The 20138-nt window shown below is 36.3% G+C and overlaps 2 protein-coding genes across 8 annotated transcripts; one reads left to right on the forward strand and one right to left on the reverse strand.

Annotated features, from left to right (window-relative positions):
- Positions 1-366: 366 nt before the first annotated feature.
- On the forward strand, positions 367-6678 carry LOC127793879 (cellulose synthase A catalytic subunit 7 [UDP-forming]). The gene is made up of 13 exons (XM_052324649.1): positions 367-523; positions 639-834; positions 975-1201; positions 1307-1412; positions 1806-1926; positions 2740-3006; positions 3226-3571; positions 3668-3931; positions 4119-4331; positions 4462-4675; positions 4780-4976; positions 5242-5595; positions 5881-6678. Exons 1-13 carry the CDS (start codon positions 449-451, stop codon positions 6460-6462), a joined length of 3162 nt encoding a protein of 1053 aa, XP_052180609.1. The 5' UTR covers positions 367-448; the 3' UTR covers positions 6463-6678.
- A 116-nt stretch (positions 6679-6794) lies between these two features.
- LOC127793881 (AUGMIN subunit 8-like) lies at positions 6795-19245 on the reverse strand. Of its 7 annotated transcripts, none has more exons than XM_052324656.1 (9): positions 19085-19245; positions 15486-15612; positions 13876-15400; positions 13228-13347; positions 12240-12356; positions 12067-12156; positions 10701-10808; positions 8666-8764; positions 6795-7692 (listed from the first exon to the last, which is right to left on the reverse strand). In XM_052324656.1, exons 3-8 carry the CDS (start codon positions 15079-15081, stop codon positions 8666-8668), a joined length of 1740 nt encoding a protein of 579 aa, XP_052180616.1. In that variant the 5' UTR covers positions 15082-15400; positions 15486-15612; positions 19085-19245; the 3' UTR covers positions 6795-7692. The 7 variants fall into 7 exon arrangements, with proteins under 7 accessions (XP_052180616.1, XP_052180617.1, XP_052180613.1 ...); XM_052324657.1 differs by lacking the exon at positions 6795-7692 and having other exon boundaries at positions 7728-8764; positions 13876-14072; positions 14154-15400; XM_052324653.1 differs by lacking the exon at positions 6795-7692 and having other exon boundaries at positions 7731-8764; positions 15486-15607.
- Positions 19246-20138: the final 893 nt, after the last annotated feature.

Genomic DNA, 20138 nt, shown 5'->3' on the forward strand with positions numbered 1-20138 from the left:
TGGTATCTAATTCATTAGTCATTTAATTCTATTTCTTTATTTTTAGTAAGATTTTATTATAATTCATATCAGATCTAGCAATTTCCTATCATTTAATTAGTTTTCCCTAATTTCCTTTTTCCCCTTTTGAAAGAGAAAAAAAAAATTCAAAAGAAAAATTAAAAAACCCTGTTGGTTGAGAGAGAGAGAGAGAGAGAGAGAGAGTGGTAGTTGAAGGGGAAGAAAAGAAGGAAAGAAGGAAGGAAGAAGCTTAACTTCAAGGCAATGGGGACTCTGTAACCAACTGAACTGCACCACCCATCATGTGTGTTGTGGACACATCAGGTGGGAGAGAAAGAGAGAGAGAGAGAGATCGGACACTTCATTTTCATTCCTTAAAAAGACCCCCTCCCAATCTCACCACCACCACTCTACACTCAAACTCTCTGCCATCATCTCCATCGCCACTATGGAAGCCAGCGCTGGACTGGTCGCCGGATCCCATAACCGGAACGAACTCGTCGTCATCCATGGCCACGAAGAGGTAAGTACACACAAAAAACATATATACACATATATAGATCGAGAAGATAGTTTAACAATCAATATTGAATATATATATATGTATATTATATATATAATTTGGTGTACGTGCGCAGCCGAAGCCCATGAAGGATTTGAATGGGCAAGTGTGCGAGATATGCGGCGACGAAGTGGGGCTGACGGTGGGGGGAGATTTGTTCGTGGCGTGCAACGAGTGTGGTTTTCCGGTGTGTCGGCCGTGCTACGAGTACGAGAGAAGGGAAGGCTCCCAGAACTGCCCCCAGTGCAAAACCAGATACAAACGCCTCAGGGGTACCTCTCCCTCCAACTGATCCAATTCTATCAGACTAATAAAATAAATTAACAAACTTGATTGATGCATATGCCAACTTCTCATCATGATCATATGATATATATATATATCCATATCTGGGATTTTTTGTAAAATGAAGGGAGCCCGAGAGTGGAAGGAGACGAAGACGAAGAGGACGTGGATGACATAGAACATGAATTCAAGATAAATAATGAAGATGAAGAGAAGATCAACAAGAACACTCAGATTGCTGAAGCCATGCTTCACGGGAAGATGAGCTATGGCAGAGGCCCTGATCATGATCATGATGAAAACTCCTCCACCACCCTTTACCCTCCTGTTATTTCCGGTGGCCGCTCCCGCCCGGTATACATTATATATATATATATATATATGCATGCATGCATGCAATTGCATGTTACAATCTATCTATCTACATATATCTCTGAAATTTCATGCATGAAAATGCAGGTTAGCGGTGAGTTTCCAATATCAACTCATGCTTACGGCGATCAGAACCAGATGTTATCTTCTTCTCTCCACAAGCGTGTCCATCCATATCCAGTCTCCGAGCCTGGTATTTTGATCGTCTCTCTCACTCTCTCTTTCTCTCACTCTCACACACACACACACACGAGATATGTACAAAAAAATTTCAACAAAAATGAAAGTCTCGTATGGAGGTCTAAAAGGAGCCGAGTCAGCCGACCCAAGTCCTCAGGAATCTACCTTAGCATGACCTCTATGAGCTGTGTTGAGCCAGCCAGCGGGCCAAGAGGGATGTGTTCATAGCCTGGCTTGTTTGGTTTGCTGCTTTGATTTTTTTTTTTTTAATAAAAAAGCTGGGTTTTGTTTTTTTTTTTTAATCTAATTCGGGGAAAATTTAGATTTATTATCGATATGTATTTATTTATGGTCTTATATTATATGTTTGTGTTCTTAAGTTTACATATATATACAAATAAATTAGGAAGTGCAAGATGGGATGAGAGGAAGGAAGGAGGGTGGAAGGAGCGGATGGATGACTGGAAATATCAGCAAGGCAATTTGGGCACAGAAGCTGATGATTTCGCTGATCCTGACATGGCCATGTATGTCATGTCACCATTTAACTTCCTTCCATTTAATTATTTATTTGCTGTCAAAGTGTGATTTTTTATTTTTCTAAAAAAAAAAAAAAGTAAAGACAAAGACTTTGAAAAGTTTAACTCTGATTATATATTAATTTGAAAGAAATTAAGTTATATTCATAGTTATTTCTATAATTATGAACTATTTTACTGCACTTTCATTTTATGTAAATATCTTATATGAATAATGCTACACTCAACTACTGTTAGGATTATGGACCTTTTAAATCTCCACATTAGTATGATATTATCCACTTTGGGTTTAAACCCTTATGAATTTATTTTTAATTTTACCCAAAAATGTCGTACCAATGAAAATATTGTTCACATTTATATACCCTTATCCCATGTTTAGCCGATGTGGGACTTTACTTTGCATACTCAACAACAGCTACATAATTTTTTTTAGATAATCATGAAACTCAAATTACAACATTATTATTTTAACAAAAAGAGTTTAAACTAAATATTCTCTTGAGTTACATCACCATTTGGACAACACAGTACATTGACAACTTTCCAGCCATCATCTCTGATCTAAATGCCTAATTAAAATTAAATCACATGATGTGTCACTAAAAATTACTTAAACCAAGCAGGGTTAGGATAAAATTCACTCAAAAAGATGAAAAAAATGTTCAATAACCAGCTATAAAATCAACTTTCTGTTGGTCATATTTGCAACATTGTACTGTGACGATGACTATATATGATGGAGCTCCAACTAGCGCTCTTTAATTCACATATGCAATACAAATGCAAATGAAAATGCAGGTTAGACGAGGCAAGGCAGCCACTCTCAAGAAAAGTACCAATTGCGTCCAGCAAGGTGAATCCTTACCGGATGGTGATTGTTACCAGGCTGCTGGTTTTGGCCTTCTTTCTCCGGTATAGAATCCTCAACCCGGTGCACGATGCCCCCGGGCTCTGGCTAACTTCTGTCATCTGCGAGATCTGGTTCGCCTTCTCATGGATCCTCGATCAGTTCCCCAAATGGTTCCCCATCGATCGCGAGACCTATCTTGATCGCCTTTCTATCAGGTGATACCATATCTACGTTCAACACCCTCGTTCATAATCAAAAATAATTCTGCATAAAAATTCTGCTTATAATGGAAGGCTGAGAGTTCTAAACCGCATTTCACATTTGATTGAATCAGGAAGTAAAATCTTTTAGTTTTGCTACATTACATGCTTCTATTCTATAGGTAACACTATAATCATTGACTTCAAATGATAAATCATAAACTTACTGTGCAGATATGAGAGGGAAGGAGAGCCGAATATGCTAGCTCCAGTCGATATCTTCGTCAGCACAGTGGATCCCATGAAAGAGCCTCCTCTTGTTACGGCAAACACTGTTTTGTCGATTTTGGCGATGGACTACCCTGTTGACAAGATCTCGTGCTATGTATCTGATGATGGCGCTTCTATGCTTACTTTCGAAGCACTCTCTGAAACTGCAGAGTTTGCGCGAAAATGGGTTCCCTTCTGTAAGAAATTTGCAATAGAGCCACGAGCACCGGAGATGTACTTCTCCCTCAAAATTGATTATCTCAAGGACAAAGTCCAGCCTACATTCGTGAAGGAGCGCAGAGCAATGAAGGTTAGAATGCTAACCTCCTGATTTCGCCTCATTTCAAAATTTGCAGAAATTGCTTGGATAATAGCTCCATCCTCCATGATTTTCCATTCTTGACAGAGGGAGTACGAAGAATTTAAGGTTCGAATCAATGCCCTGGTTGCCAAATCCATGAAGATTCCTGCAGAAGGGTGGATCATGCAGGATGGTACTCCATGGCCTGGAAACAACACCAAGGATCATCCTGGTATGATCCAAGTTTTTTTGGGTCACAGTGGCGGCCTTGATTCAGAAGGAAATGAGCTCCCCCGTCTTGTCTATGTCTCGCGTGAAAAGAGGCCTGGTTTCCAACACCACAAGAAAGCTGGTGCCATGAATGCCCTGGTAAAATACTCTGTTCCCGTTTCCGTTGACAATGAAAATTGTTCTTTCAACCCGTCCAAAATTGTTTTTGCTCCAAGCTTCCAAGTACTACTTTTAAGACCATTTAGCTTTGTCATGGAGACAAATTCACAAACTTCAAATAAAATCATAAGATGTGAAATTTTATTCTCATATAACACACCCGCAGATCCGTGTCTCTGGAGTTCTCACCAATGCTCCATTCATGCTGAACTTGGATTGTGACCACTATATAAATAACAGCAAGGCTGCACGAGAGGCTATGTGTTTCCTGATGGACCCACAAATTGGGAAAAAGGTTTGTTATGTCCAATTCCCTCAAAGGTTCGATGGAATTGATAGGAATGATCGATATGCCAACAGAAACACAGTCTTCTTTGATGTAAGTCGCTGCAAAAAACACCCCCCGCCTGAAATACCCCGTTTGTTCATATTTAAAGTGCAATTCAGAATCTGTTCTTTATTCATCTTTCTGTTTCCTAAATTATGTGCTTTATTTCCTTCTTTGGCAGATTAACATGAAAGGTCTAGATGGCATCCAGGGTCCTGTGTATGTTGGCACAGGATGTGTGTTCAGAAGACAAGCATTATATGGTTATGAGCCGCCAAAGGGTCAAAAGCGCCCAAAAATGGTTAGCTGTGATTGCTGCCCATGTTTTGGGCGCCGCAAGAAGCTTCCAAAACATTCTAAACATGATGCAAATGGAGATGCTGCAACTGCTCAAGGTTTTTGGCATTCTTTACCTTGTGAATGATAATCGTTCTAGACATACTGTGATATCATTTCATCTCCTTCCACTGTACCAGACTCACATTTGTCTCGTGATTAGGATTCGATGATGACAAGGAGCTACTGATGTCCCAGATGAATTTTGAAAAGAAGTTTGGACAGTCAGCAATTTTTGTGACTTCAACCTTAATGATTGAAGGCGGTGTCCCTCCTTCCTCAAGCCCAGCAGGCCTGCTGAAAGAAGCAATCCATGTGATCAGCTGTGGTTATGAAGACAAAACCGAATGGGGTCTTGAGGTACTATTCAATGACAAATAATATAAAAACTAAAATCAGGATTTATAATTCCAGTGGAAGGAAGGCAAAAACAATCTGGTACTCCTCAGTTACAATAGTACCATTATTATAAGCATCTGTGAAGTTTTGAGACCACAATTTTCTACGAGCATTAATCTCTATTGTGCTACAGTTCCAAAAATGAAAACATAATCATCTAAGCTGCATCTATAATATCATTTCTTCCAATTTATTGATTACATCTCTGATATCCTTGACTGTGCAGTTGGGTTGGATTTACGGTTCTATTACAGAGGATATCCTAACAGGCTTCAAGATGCATTGCCGTGGTTGGAGATCCATCTACTGTATGCCAAAAAGGCCAGCATTTAAGGGGTCTGCTCCAATAAACCTATCAGATCGTCTTAACCAGGTGCTTCGTTGGGCCCTTGGTTCAGTGGAGATTTTTTTCAGTCGTCACAGCCCAGTTTGGTATGGCTACAAAGAAGGAAAACTTAAGTGGCTTGAGCGGTTTGCATATGTCAACACAACTGTCTATCCCTTCACCTCCATACCTCTACTTGCGTACTGCGTTCTTCCTGCAATCTGCTTGCTCACAGACAAATTCATTATGCCAGAGGTAATGAATTGATATCACCTTCCTTCTTACATGTCATTTTAAGACACTAAGGCATCCGCTTTGATTTTAAATTTGACCACCACAGGAAATGATATGGATTCTTTTTTCTTTTTCTGTTTTTCTAAATCCTACATAATTAGAAATTCTATATCCAAAAGTAGCAGAACTGATGCTTACATGTTCCCCCATTTTTGTGGAACAGTCTGCTACATTTTGTACCAAAGCTCCCTTCAAGGTCCTTATCTTGTTGCTAATGAACTAGATCATTGTTGATTCTATGTGCAGATAAGCACCTTTGCTAGTCTATTCTTCATTGCATTGTTTCTCTCGATATTTGCTACTGGAATCCTTGAGCTCAGATGGAGTGGAGTAAGCATAGAGGAATGGTGGAGAAATGAGCAATTTTGGGTCATAGGTGGTGTGTCTGCACACCTCTTTGCCGTTGTACAGGGTCTTCTTAAGATTTTGGCAGGAATTGATACTAACTTTACTGTCACATCAAAGGCAGCCGATGATGAGGACTTTGGGGAGTTATACACTTTCAAGTGGACTACCCTCCTAATTCCCCCAACCACTATCTTAATCATTAACCTTGTTGGGGTTGTGGCTGGAATCTCAGATGCCATAAACAATGGGTACCAATCATGGGGACCCCTATTTGGGAAGCTGTTTTTTGCCTTCTGGGTCATTGTCCATCTCTACCCATTCCTCAAAGGTCTCATGGGCAGGCAAAACAGGACCCCCACCATTGTTGTTATATGGTCAATACTTTTGGCTTCTATCTTCTCCTTGCTGTGGGTTCGCATTGATCCATTCGTGTTAAAAACAAAGGGTCCTGATGTCAAACAATGCGGCATCAACTGCTGAACTAGATTCCTTTGTTGCTTGGGAGATTGTGATTCCATAGAGGAATGCATGTAAATTTTGCTCTATTCATGTTAATAGTACATGTACCAGAAAAATGGAGTGACAGAACAAATAAATACAGAAGATTCTGTTTACCTGAATGAAAGAAATTTTTGCTGTATTCAGTTTTTGTGTGAAAGAAAAATGCTAGTGGAAATTTTTTTCTGTTGTGTCTAATCTTGTCAGGCATGTATATCAATTAACAGTATATGCATCAGAAGTTGCATGCTCTTTCTGATTGTTGCAGCATTTGAAATCTGTTCTTATACCAAAGAAGATAAATCATGGGCATCATTAAGGAATCCATAGTACTGCGGATGGCCAAGTGCCGAATAGGGGAAAGAAGGAAGGAAAAAGAACCCAAAAAACAAGCACATAATAAACAAAGATAAAGCCAAATATCTGTAACATAACTTGGTGACTAGCTCAAAGCAAGAAAGAGCTGACCCAAGCAATAAATTATTATCGGAATCTATCTCCCAAGTTCATTTAACACGCTATCATGCTGATCACACCCTAGATTCAAGTGATAGCAACATACCTTCTGATCCCTGAATGGTCTGAGGGTGGCTCTGCTGTTGATAAAAAGAATGGTTTCCTCTGCAAAACCGCAATAAATGCATCACAAGTACTAAACAAGAACTTAATACAAGCTCTGGCATCTCCTTGAAACAGAAGGTTATAGAAGGAAAGGGGAAACGAAATAAACCTTATTTTTGGATCTAATCAGAAGAAGATATTCAAGTGAGTTTCAAATATCAATAATGTTGTGGAAATGTTGCAGGAAAATCTAACCAATGCTGGGCTGTTTATTCATAATGCAAGATATATACAACAATTAAACCTTGAAAACTGTAAAAACAACAAGAACATATCAAGCCTTGATTCTGATCAAATATATTATATGAATGATACTGATGCAAATCCTAAACAAGCCTGATGATTCTTGATGATCCAGACCTCCATCATTGATTAGAAGTAATAAATTCAAAAGCAATGGCCACTTTCTCACTGTGAATCTTCACCATTATTCCCTCTTCATCTTTCATGTCGTGCAATGCAGTGATGTTTCTGTCTGAGATTCAGCCTCTCTCATCGTCCCATAAACTTCTCTGACTTTGACTGGATTGATACCTGCATCTGCATGGCCATGAGGGATGCCTAGTCTGCCAGATTTCTCTTCTTAACCACCTGCATGATAAAGCAGCCAAAGGACAGATATGGTAAGCCAAGTACATATTAGAGATGATGGCATGGATCCCTACATTCTCTCAGTCCAATTCAAACAACTTATCAAAAGCCAGCAGGATCTGGCTTGAGCAGTCATTCTATTAACTACTTCAAAGGCCTTTTACAATTTCCAGCTTGACCATGGAGGTCAACATGGAGACACAGTTTGGCCGAAGGCCCAAACCCATGATCAAGGAGCATAATAATGTAACTCATGTCCTCTCACTAAGCCATCATGGGAGCAAACACACAAGATAAGATGGAAAGTAACCCCAGTTAGGGAAATCATTGAATCCAGTATTTCAGTGAAGATTTTGTGCCTCACTGCCAGCTGGTGGAGGCCACAACTAGAAGGAAATCCTTAAATCCATCATGGAATGGGTCCAGTGCTTCATGGCCATGGCCATGGAGGTCAAAACCGGAAACTTTAGCTTTCCACTTAATCTCATTATTTTCTTGCATATTGACAAACAACCACAATGCCTCCATAATTGAGACCATGTCAATGAAGGCAGTTGACACAAATGTGTTGGTGTATAAAAATATGTGCTTTTTGAATCATGGACCATGAAGATAACCCTTGGTAGCAATGGTCAAGATATAGATGTAACCAGAAAGATCCATCCATCATAAAGTACCATAAAACTAAAGGGTGTACCAGTATGAAGAACTTTGCCTCTTTTCTGAATGGAACCTTCCATTGCTTTCTTTTTTTCCAACTGATTGATAAAAATATTACACGAACTAGGAATAGAGGCATCCATTTGTTGAGGAAACAAGAATAAGAAGTTTGAAAAAAAATACATGCTCCCAACATAATTAAAAAACAGTAAAAAAGAAGAAAATTAGAAAAAAAATAAAAAAATACACGCGAGACATGAACGTCCATTTTTGTTCACTGAAGAGGCAAAGAAAAACGTTGATAGCTTAGCACCTATGCGGCCATACACTTCTGATTGCTCAATGCCTGTTGACCATTCTTCAGAGTTTGTTTCCGTTGTATGAGTTGGGTCCTAAGGCTATATTCTCCAACCTGTTTTAAGTCAACAAAAATTAAATTACATACCATCATACAAACCAATATTGTTTCAAAATATTATATAGAAAATGATACATAAGAGATAAAATGCAACTGACAAAAACTCATGTTTTGGGGCATCCGCCACTGGACTATGTAGCTAGATTTGACAAGTCAAGGGTTATGCTACCAACTAAAACGTTGAGATCTTGTCAGGCCAATGGAAAGAAAAATATCCAACTTTAGAAAGACTGTCAAAATTGGTGCATATCCAATCATTAACCGACTAGCGAGCATTTTATTGAACTTAGCCACCAAACTTTTAAGCAAAACATGGTTGGTCCATCTCAACAATCAACCTAGCCAGATAATTTGATTTGGAGGAGGCATAACATTTGACTGCAAGCAACTGAATTGAGGGTAGTCCAACTAGGATGATGTATTAACAGAATGATTGCATAATAGCATATTTTATGCTAGTAAATAAAAATTAGTGGTCAGGTTGGTTGCACAATATCAACTATGTGATGAAACATGACCAATATCAATTATTTTCATTCACCATGATCTCATGAAACTTTTCCATATGAAAATAGTGCTGGAACATTATCTGATCATTCCCTCAGTAGAAGGTTGTGTAAGGAAGGGTATCCAACATAAAATTTTGTCACACTGTTCTTTTGCAAGGATTTGTATTGTCAAGGTGGCTTTTAGAAGTCAACAGGCACTATGAATGTTGTGCTACCAACCCCAATTTTGTTAGGATAAGGTGCAATTAATGATGATGATGAGTCAGACTTTTGTTACAAACACGAGAACCAACAACAACAACATATCAAGCTTTCGGCTTACAAACATCAGAACAAAGAAAAATTAACCCACTAATCTGACTTATTGTAATACAAAGAGGAATAAGATCAACAATTACATCACCACATGACCTGCCACAATCATTACTACTAATATCCAACAAAATAGAGTACCTTCCGCTATATTTTTGGATGCTATTTTGAAATTTCTATTTTTCTTCCTTATCATAATTTGGAATCTCTTCTTTCCTTTTCACTTATTCGTAATGGTGACAGGAGAAAGAAGCTTCTTCTCTTAATAAAATAGCATGATATTCTTATGCTGCTCATGCAGAGGTGTGAGATAGACTAGTTTGGGAAGGGAAGGGACTAAGACGATCACCATAGTTGTACTTTGGAAGGATGATAAAACTTAATGCTAACTGTGATTTCTTTGGGAGTTGATGAACTTAACCTTTATTTAATTCAATGGAAGCTTTCAGCATTGCATACAATGTCTATGTAGTAACCACTGATACAAGACAGTTCAAGCACAGAAGGACGTGTCAAATATTCAACAATAACACTACAGCATATTGCATTTGGAATCCAAGCCAAAGCAGCTTCTTCAAAACCATTGGCAGATCCAGAGACTCCTCAGACAAACCTTTTAGGGTGAGCCAAACCTTGTTTCTAGGTTCATTTTGAGATCGTACTTGGAGTTGGACTTTAGAGACAATTTGGGGTTGTCAAGTAAAAGGTATTGATGATATAGGGAGAGTTAAGCTGTAGGTGAAGAGATAAAGCCATATGACATCTGCCTCCCAAACGAGATTCTGAATCTCATTGTCTGTTGATATATGCTTTACGCCAGATCCCATAAATATTTTGTTTTCACTTAGTCTGTAGTATTTTGCATTTTCTTATCTCATTTTGGACCTAATCCATACTTTGCTGCACCTAAGACTCCATCCTTGTCAACTATAAGTCAAGAGACAACAGCAGGCACATCAATGCATATCATCTAGATATATAGATATATCATCTAGATACGTGGTTCATATGTAGTTATGACAGTGCATTCGTAGTTGTGTTCAATTCATCAGCAAAACTTGATTTTTGTGAAAAATTCAACTTTACAACTATTTTTAGTTTCTTCTTACCCGCATAGCTGCTGTTGAATCTAATAGGGCTTCACATTCATCAAGAATGGCTCTCTCCTGTGCTGCCACTTCAGCCAGTCCAGAAACCAGACAGTTCATCCCCTCCATCTGTAACACATAAAAGATCAAAGGCAGTATTCGGCAATGAGAACATTTATTCATGACTAAAGCAATACCACTCAGGAAATCCCAATGCATAGATAAATGCAGCTGAGGATTGCAGACGTTACCAGTGACCAAATGCATATTGATATTAAGTTGTTAGCATGTGCAATTTTACAACACAACATAAGCTTGACAATAAGATTAAGATATCTTAAATAAGAACCCGCCCCATGCTCATCGATCCACAGAAAGAAAATTGAAGAAAGGATGCAGTTTGAGAAAGCAATGCTATTCATTGGTGAGCTAGAATTCATGTTGGTGCCCACATAATGAGATTAAGGTTTGCTATCACTGTACTGTTACTAAAATTGCAATGGGATCCAATTTTCAAGAATCAACTGGATCGTTCAGAAAATGATCGCTTTTGCAGTTTGTATGATCGTGGTAAGATAAGAGGATCGTGGGATTATGATCCTACTTAAAATACACATTTTTGGGCTAAATCTGGCCTCCTTAGACCTTCTATATTTTTGAGTCTGAGCCTTGTAGCCCGGGTCCATTACCCTCAATATAGAATTGCAAGTGTAATGGGTTTTCTCAATTTGATTCTAGGGCAATCCATTCTTGTTCTCTCTCAGCATCAGCTGGGGACCCAAGCACACTCTAGCCATCAAGCACATCTCGTCTTCTTCTTCCTCTTTGTCTTCCTCTCCTCCACTTTCTAGTACCCTCTGCTTTTTTGTCTTCTTCTTCTTCTTATTTGAATCTTCCTCTTCTTCCCTTAATTAGTATTCAGTTTTATTGTTCTTATTTGAATCTTCTTCTTCTTTTTCTGTTCCCTGACCAGAGCAGCAGCCACAATTCTCTTCTTCTTCCTCTTCTCTCTGCTTGCTACAGCAGCAGTAATTCTGTTGCCGTGCTGCTGCCCATAGCAACAGCAATTTTGTTGCAGCTGGAGTTATTGCCGCAGAGAGCTACAAATATTATAACATAAATAGTGGCATTGAAAACAGAACCATTTAGAAACCCCAAGGATGGGCCTGGTGGTAATAGGCTATAGTGGCATCCTCTGGGAGTAGGTTTTAAACCTCCTTGAGGGGAGTCCACACAGATTTCTATGTGCTTACTTGGCGTGCGTGGTTTGTGGGCTATTACGTGTGATTATTGAGTTTACCTAATGCAGACCTAAAGATATAGACAAGTAAAATACATGATATGACGAACAGATTATAGGTAAAAACACAAATATCACGAGTCTCACCCTTGAGAGTACAGAAGAAATGGAGGATCCCGTTGCCTGCATCATATCCACTGCTGAAGAAACAGCAGTCTTTACAGTTTCAATGTCAGCCTGCAGAAAATATAGATTCACTTGCTATTCAATGATTTGTCATTTTAAAATCAATTTGAAAGGATTCTCATCATGAGACATACAGTTGCACCTCCTGTGACTGGAAGACGGAGAATGCTCGACTGCAGATCCTCAATTGCCTGTGATAAAGAATTAATATGATCTATTCCAATAGAAGCCCATTCCTCAAGGTAGGCCATCTGAACCAGCCAATGTATGTATAAGCATTTAGGAAATGTCATGAGTGAAACAACTTGAAATAAATGGACAAGCAGAATAGCCCAACATAACCACATTGTTCATATTGTTGAAAAGATGATAAATCCAGTCCAAGAAAGAACTCGAAAATTTGCAATCCACATGCATTCACTACTTCTTGTCACACCAGAATTGTACATTCAAATTAAATAAGAAACTTGAGAAGTTACAGCCAACCTGACAATGAGAAGAAAATATACAAAACTCGCTCGAACAATCAGTCTTGTATCATCCACAGGCTAGATGATCCATCCAGTTTTTTGCAGCATTTCATGGAATCATGTTTTTTTTCTTGGGCAGGAGTGGGAGTGGGGGTGGGGCCCGTGTGGATGGAGGGAAATATTTCACAGAAATGGTCCATGTTAAAACTGTTTTATTGTGTAAGACATACATAAACAATTCATGATCAACAGGTTAGTTCTCATCATTTTCATTGCATTGCATTTCCTTCACTACTTTTGGACTCTGGAACTTATTACAGATGTTAAATACTACCAGATCAAGAAGGGCAGATACAAGTTATAGGCCATATGCACCATTTCATTTCTTCCAAGAATAGCAATGCAATACGAAGAATGTTGCTTTAACTCACGAGGTAACATCCTTCGACAATGTTTAACCTGGAATGGAAAGGAGGGTCCAAGGCCATTCAAATGAAAGGAGGATCCACGTGTAGTGAGCCACATGGGAGGTGGGTCCAATAGTTTGGATATGAGGACCCAATAAATGTTGACACTGGCAACTTTTGAAATGAAATAAACCCGAACACAATATTGTTAGCCAAATCATAATGCTGTAGTTAAGAGGCATTACTTGTTTGTTCAAAACTGAGAATAGCTTCAGTTTCAGCCTCAGCTGTTGGAGACCAATCCTCTTCTCGGTTACCGGATAGACCAACTCTGAGATTGTTCTCCACACACGGCATAATATGGTCTACATCATTTAATCAAATATTCAAATAATTAGTACCTACTAATCTGTAAGACCAGAAATTTTACGGAATTAGCCATTGATGACAAGTGGCATTTTTCACAAAAATAAAGACTGCAAGAAAGAATGCCAAGATTTAACTTCATGCATGTAAGCGAAACATAATTAGCAAAAAGTATAGGAAAGGATAACAAAATTTAACTAAGTATAAATAACTTAAACATAGGTCTTTTAACAGCTTGCTCGGTTTTGTTCAGTCAAATTGTGTTTTTATTGCCCATAACTTTGCTGCGACTGCCAAATCTTGCATAACTTGAAATTTAGAACCTTCACAAATCACATCATCCTAGACAAATTTACTAACAACATGAAGAATTTTTTGTTTAGCTAACAACCAACCATTGTCTTAAGAATATACTGGGAATGAGAAAGACAAGTAACTAAGATATATATGATGCACTGGAAAGGGCTCGATGAACATTGCTTTTTGCACAAAAAAAAAAAAAAAAAAAGGAAAAGAAAAATAAGTACCTCTGTAGTTACTTTCTGAGTGCTTAGAGCAGCATCTGCTTGAGCATTTGCATATCGCCACTGAAGATACCTGTTGTATAGTAATCGCAACTGATGAGCATCTTCTATGTGATTTGCATGCTTATTTCCTTTTCTGATATCAGCAATAAAACTTAGCACGGAAGTTGAACTGCTGGATTGCTTTGATAGACTGGCACCTTTAGAAGTTGGATTGAAGGCTTTTATTCGAGACGGACTACCACATCTAGAATTAGAGGATGAAAATACAGAACCCTTACTTGGTGAAGGAGGGCATGATTTTGTAGTGGGAAAAAACTGAGATCTAACAGCATGAGTCATTAATGTCATTCCTTCAAGTGAATGTGAGGAAAAGGGGTTCCGTAGCCCAGATGCCTGCAGTTTATCATAATCCACCTCAAGTTCCATGCTCCCACAATTATTATGTGATGCTAACGTCACTATGCCACTAGCCGATTTTTGTAAGGGTGTGCTCATACCATCAGAAAAAGACATTCTCCCAGGGAAAGGTATCCCAATTCCCACATCTGGTAATGTTGAAGTCTTAGCATTCTTATTACTGTGATTCAAACTGCTAGTAAAAGCATTGGAACATATATTCCTGGCAGCTCTGCTCCCCCATTGACAATGATCTACTAGTTCAGCACATACGTGAACTGGCATAGAATTCTCAGGCTGACCAGTGACATCTTTTCCTTTAAGAGGGCTCCTCTTTCTCTCTGGTGTAGGCTTCCTCAAAACAGATGATGTTTCAGCCTGTTTTTGTGCTACATTTGAAGCTGGCCTCGGAGCACGATCAACCGGTCTTTCTTTCTTAACAAGAGCGAGAGAAAAGGTATCAGACTGGAAGGAAACACTGAGACTGCGCCTTGTTGAAGGCCATAAAAGCTCCGGCAACTGACTGGCGGCTACCTGCATCTTTGTGGATGCATCATGGACGGGTATGAATGGCCTTGACGGGGAGGCTGGTGAAGAGGGCCGTTTCCTTCCAGACGATGGAGCTCTCTTCTGTACATATTGGGAGCATGGAGAAACTGGGGATGAAGCAGCCGACCTGTACCTAGAACTAACTTCCCTCGTCCTAAGCCGGCCAATGGTTCCATAATTCTTGTCAGCTGGAAACAATGGCGGTCTTGAGGTCACTGCTGAGTGCTTCTGTAATGTTTCCTCCGATTCATGTACATCCATCCGTTTCAATGTTTTCTGTATCTTGGAGATCTTTTATATTTTCTTTATAATCTTTCCATACTTGTTTATTACCTACATTTAGTCATAGAACTTATATATAGCCACTGTATGCATCCAAGCCAACACAACACCAACACCACCACAATATAGTACCATTTCAATGTTTTCTCTCAGCTTCTTCTTTCATCTTTCATCTTTTCTAACACTCACATCGATTCCTCCTTTCAACACATTCGGCAGGCTTTCATTTCATGCATCCCACATTTGAGGAAAACGAAACCAATTTCTCAGAAAGAAGATTCTTCTCTCTCCTGCAAATCTGCCACAAAATCAGACCCAGAGTAAAATATTACAGATAAGGCAGAAGAACTAATAACCCATGAGGAGAAAGGAAAAAAGAATACATCTTTACACGAAATCTGATCTGAGTAAGAATGAATTGGAGAATCAGAACCGATCAGACTATGCCAATCAGACTCGAGCAATAGAGAAGAAGCGAGCGGGTAATGGGGAAGCATCTGATGCTCTGGACTATAAGGAAGATGGGTGAGGGCTTTAGCGTGCATTAATGATCAAAAGAAGAGGTTAACAAACAAGTAGTAAGGGCAATATACCCAGAAGAAGAAAGTGTTGAAGTGCATTTGTTCCACGTTGCCGCCAAGTTACTGAGCTGTTATATTTTTATATATGATGTGGAGATCTTTCTCTTAATAATTAATTTTTAGGAGTGAATTTTATCTAAACTCATTTAAAATGATATCAGAGTAGACTTTTATTTGCGGTCTTAGATTTAGACTTTGCCTATATATATTTACGCATTACACGAGAAAGCGTTAAAAATGCATTTGTCTTGCATCATCTATATGTAATTTGAATTATTATATTATTTATATGCATTTTGGGCACTCTACTCTTTCACTCTTAACTTTTAAGAGTGAGTTTTACTAAGTACATTTGACAGAAAAAAAGGTTTAGGATCGAATTAGAATATAAAAAAACAGGAAGGTGACGGGACAAAGAGGGATGCTGCTTTTGTCATTTTTGTTATCTTATCTGGCCTTTGCTTGAGTCGCTCTCTTTGTCGTGGGAATGCCATAGTCGGTCGGGCTGTATATTTGTGGAGGCTTAGTTTTGAGGTTAATTTAGTTATTATATTTTTTAAAAATTAAAAATTTTTTATTTTAAAAAATTAATAAATCACTATAATTTTAAAATTGGGATCACATTAATTATTATGATTGATGTATTTTTAAGATTATTTAATAATATTTTAATTCTATTAAAGAAATCAATTCTATTTTAAATTAAAATTTTCACAGACTGCAGTTTGTGTCTTTTCTAAATATAATAGTCAATTTAGCTCCAAAATTTTAAAATATTGTGGTTTATTTAATTTTTTTTCAAAATATAGTAGTTAATTTGATTCCAACTAAAGTATAATAATTTATTTTTCATTTCATCTATGTATTATATACTAAAATACTCATTCCATTTAGTCTATATGCGAACTTCACAATAGTTCTCATGAGTACAAGAGAAGTGAAAAATCAACCAAAAAATAAGATAATTATACATATTTGTCACCGACTTAATATTTTGTTTCATGTGATCCCATCTTTAATGATTGAAGGGTGACGTCAATTTTATTCTTTGACAATAAATATTATTACATATAAATAGAAATTTTAATAACATCACTTATCTACATTCATGATAATAAATTAACAAAATAATAGAAATCACTCTTAATATATGATTATTTCTTACACTAAAGAGAGTCAGCACATAACGATATCAGTCTACAATATTTATAATATTTGTTTGTTATTAAATTTATAATTACCTCATAGAAACTTCTTTGATTTAAAAAGACAACTCTAAATTATTATTTTTTTCATTACAAAACTCTATCGATCACTCTAAAATGAGAATCAAATCTCTAAGGTCGCTCTTTAATTTGTGACTTATTTTGAAAAAAAATGTTCTTAAATTTTCATTTCTAATTATTTTTTGATATATGAGATTTCTTATCATTAGAAAGTACGATGATTTTTTTATTAAATTTTTATTCAAAATGATAATAATCTAGATCTTAAGTATATATCTGATAAGTTAAGAATAATTCAAATAGATTTTTATAAAGTGGAAATAAATTCAAGTGAAAAGTAATATTATTTTTATGTAAAAATAGAAACAAATATATTATATCTAAAAAATATAAAATAATTTTCTATAATTAATTATACTGAGAAATATCTCTCAATCCTGCCCAATTCTGGCTCCCTCGACTATTTACGTATTCATTTCTCAAAACAAAATGAAATTCTTACTGAATTTGATAACTAAATAAGAAAATATTTAAAAATAAAAATATAATATAAAGAATCATGTTATTTCGAAACTTCTATCATTTGCATTTGGAAAACTATTAAGTAACTGAAAGTCCACAAAAATTATCTATTCCTACCTAACACTCCTAACCCGTACAGAGTCAGATGAGTCGTATAGGGCAAATATCCTTCAACTTCAACCACCTTTTTGACCAATTAAATAATAAAGTAAAATGAATATATAAGTTATGATTGAGAGGAAAGCTTGTGCAGATCCGCTCGTACTTATTTCTTTATTAAATAATAAAGTATTTAATTTTTATAGAGTATAATTAATTTATTTAAGTGATTAAAAATATTTTTTCAAAAATAATAATATGCATTTATTTTGAATTAATTATAAATTCTTCTCATTATAAATAAAAAAATTGATTTATAATTTATTTAATGTACATTTGAAGAGTTATGATTACGTTTACAAGTTGTTTGGCATAAAAATAAGTGTAAATTATACTACTAAGTTTTGAGTTTTGCAGTTCGTAAATTTTATTTTTTGTTTTTACAATTATTAAATTTTACTGTTTTTTTACAATTTAATTTATCTTTTAATTTTTTTATCAAATTTTATTAAAAAATTAATGTAATATATATTAATATAAACTTAAATCCACTTAATGTTAAAATAACATAAACCCTTAATCAAGTGATTTTGAAATTTATATTAGCGTATAGCTTTCACTAAAATGATTTAACAACAAATAAAAAGAAGACTAAATTGTAATAAAAAAAATCAAAATTCAGTGGTTGTGGAAACAAAATCAAAGTACAGTGATGAATTTATCATGAAATGCAAAATTTAGTAACTAACCATAAAATTTATCTTAACAATAATAATAATAATAATACAAAAGCATAGAAGTGAGATAACAGATTAATTCACAGGAAAAATGTTACTCTTACACCATTGTTTACACCTTGGGCTACACAATGGCATAAAAATGTCTAAAATACCCCTGAACCTCAATATGAGGTGCAATGAGGCCAAAGATATTTTGAATATTTTTATATCGCTATGTAATCTAAAGTGTGTACAACAATGTAAGAGCAGCATGACTCAATTCACAGAAGAGGGAAGAGGAGTAGAGAGAATGGGAAGCAATTGTACTTTCAGTCTCAAGTAAATTCACAAGATTATTAGAAAATATCCAAAATCCTTTAAATTTATCACACAATACATTACTGAAAATCCTGGAAGATTAATAAAAGAGAGATTGAAAGTAATTTGGTTCCTAAATCCTGATAGATCAGAATTGTTCAACTTTAATGCCTACAGAAGAGGAACAGAAAACACCATGATCCGAAGAAAGTTTCATGCATCTTCGGTTAATAACTTGATAATAATTAATCAACAACAGATGATCAGATCGAGAAAAAAGCACATAGTAATTGGTCCTCTTCCCTTGCTTTCGCATTACTCTTAATCCAAAACCCTACCGAAATCAGTCATCTCAAAATTAAAAGTTCAAACTAAATCACGCGCCCTACGATATGGCAATAGCATGCATTGACTAATATCAAATTCAGAATAAGGAACAAACAAATACATGTACATCTATGGCAGTGTTTCCGGATATATTTCTACAATTCGAGGAAGTTCGGATTAGAAAACTCACGGTAGATCGGTGGAAACTGGAGCTTTTTCCGGCGAAAGTTCCGCTGAATTTTTGAGAGTAGATGGAACTGAAACCACCACAGTTTTCTGGCGAAAATGAGTGGAATATATATACATACATATGCATATATACAAGTTTGAATTATGTACATTGACAGAGAGGACGGTTTCAGTTGGGAGACGTTGAGAATTGGCCACCGAAGGCGAAATATAGGCAAGGCTGTTGTTTTCGCGCCACCTACTTTTCCTTTCATTTATTGCTTCATAGATGATGTTATATTACGTACACTACACGTATCATATGTGAAATGCACTAAATTGTAATGAGGGGACCATTTTAACGGTCTGGTCAAAATGTGATTATAACATATTCTATTTTACTATAGAAAATAAAAATAATAAAAAAAAAAAAAAAAATCGCCCAAGTAAGTTGGTATTGTGAGGCTTCACCTCAAGATCAGTGACACTATTTTCAAAATATCAATTACATTTTAAGAGTGGCATTGATTATAAAAAATCAATGCAAAGATGCAAATAACAAACTTTAATATTAGATGTCCTTTTGGACGCAATCCTCTAACAAGAGAGAATAATAAGATACACTTGTATCATAAAATAATTTTATAAAAATATAAACATATCTCTCTAAATTCACTTTAAAAAGTTAGGAAGTATCATTTTAATGCTTTTTAGTTTGCAAGCTTTTTTCGTACTTTTTATTTTTATTTTTTTTTTAAATCTAACAACTAAACACCTTTAACTTTTTAAAGGAGAAATTACTAAAAACAATCAGGTACTAAACAAGGCCTTAATATATTGGAATATTAACATGCAAAAGTTGGGAACAATCATACCAATTAGCTTTTTAGTCTCTCTTTCTTTTTCTCTTCAGTAAGAAAAGATGACATGATGAGTTCAAGTGAATTGTAATAATTTCCTTTAGGCGGTCCAAAAGCCTTGAAATGAACCTATGATATCATGCAGAGAGCCCCTCCAAGAGGGCATGAAAATTACTAGACATGCAAAAGAACTGTTCTTTGTAACTTTAAAGAGAG

The sequence above is a fragment of the Diospyros lotus genome, chromosome 2, assembly GCF_014633365.1.
Source record: "Diospyros lotus cultivar Yz01 chromosome 2, ASM1463336v1, whole genome shotgun sequence".
Lineage (NCBI taxonomy): Eukaryota > Viridiplantae > Streptophyta > Magnoliopsida > Ericales > Ebenaceae > Diospyros > Diospyros lotus.

Excerpts from the sequence above, each read along its gene's own strand:
- LOC127793879 (XM_052324649.1), top strand. The coding sequence starts at position 449 with ATGGAAGCCAGCGCTGGACTGGTCGCCGGATCCCATAACCGGAACGAA. Across the intron at positions 1,202-1,306 it reads CCGGTGGCCGCTCCCGCCCG|GTTAGCGGTGAGTTTCCAAT; the intron begins GTATACATTATA and ends ATGAAAATGCAG. Across the intron at positions 4,977-5,241 it reads AAACCGAATGGGGTCTTGAG|TTGGGTTGGATTTACGGTTC; the intron begins GTACTATTCAAT and ends TTGACTGTGCAG.
- LOC127793881 (XM_052324656.1), bottom strand. The coding sequence starts at position 15,081 with ATGGATGTACATGAATCGGAGGAAACATTACAGAAGCACTCAGCAGTG. Across the intron at positions 12,357-13,227 it reads TCTCAGTTTTGAACAAACAA|ATGGCCTACCTTGAGGAATG; the intron begins GTAATGCCTCTT and ends TGGCTGGTTCAG. Across the intron at positions 10,809-12,066 it reads TTTCTTCTGTACTCTCAAGG|ATGGAGGGGATGAACTGTCT; the intron begins GTGAGACTCGTG and ends TATGTGTTACAG.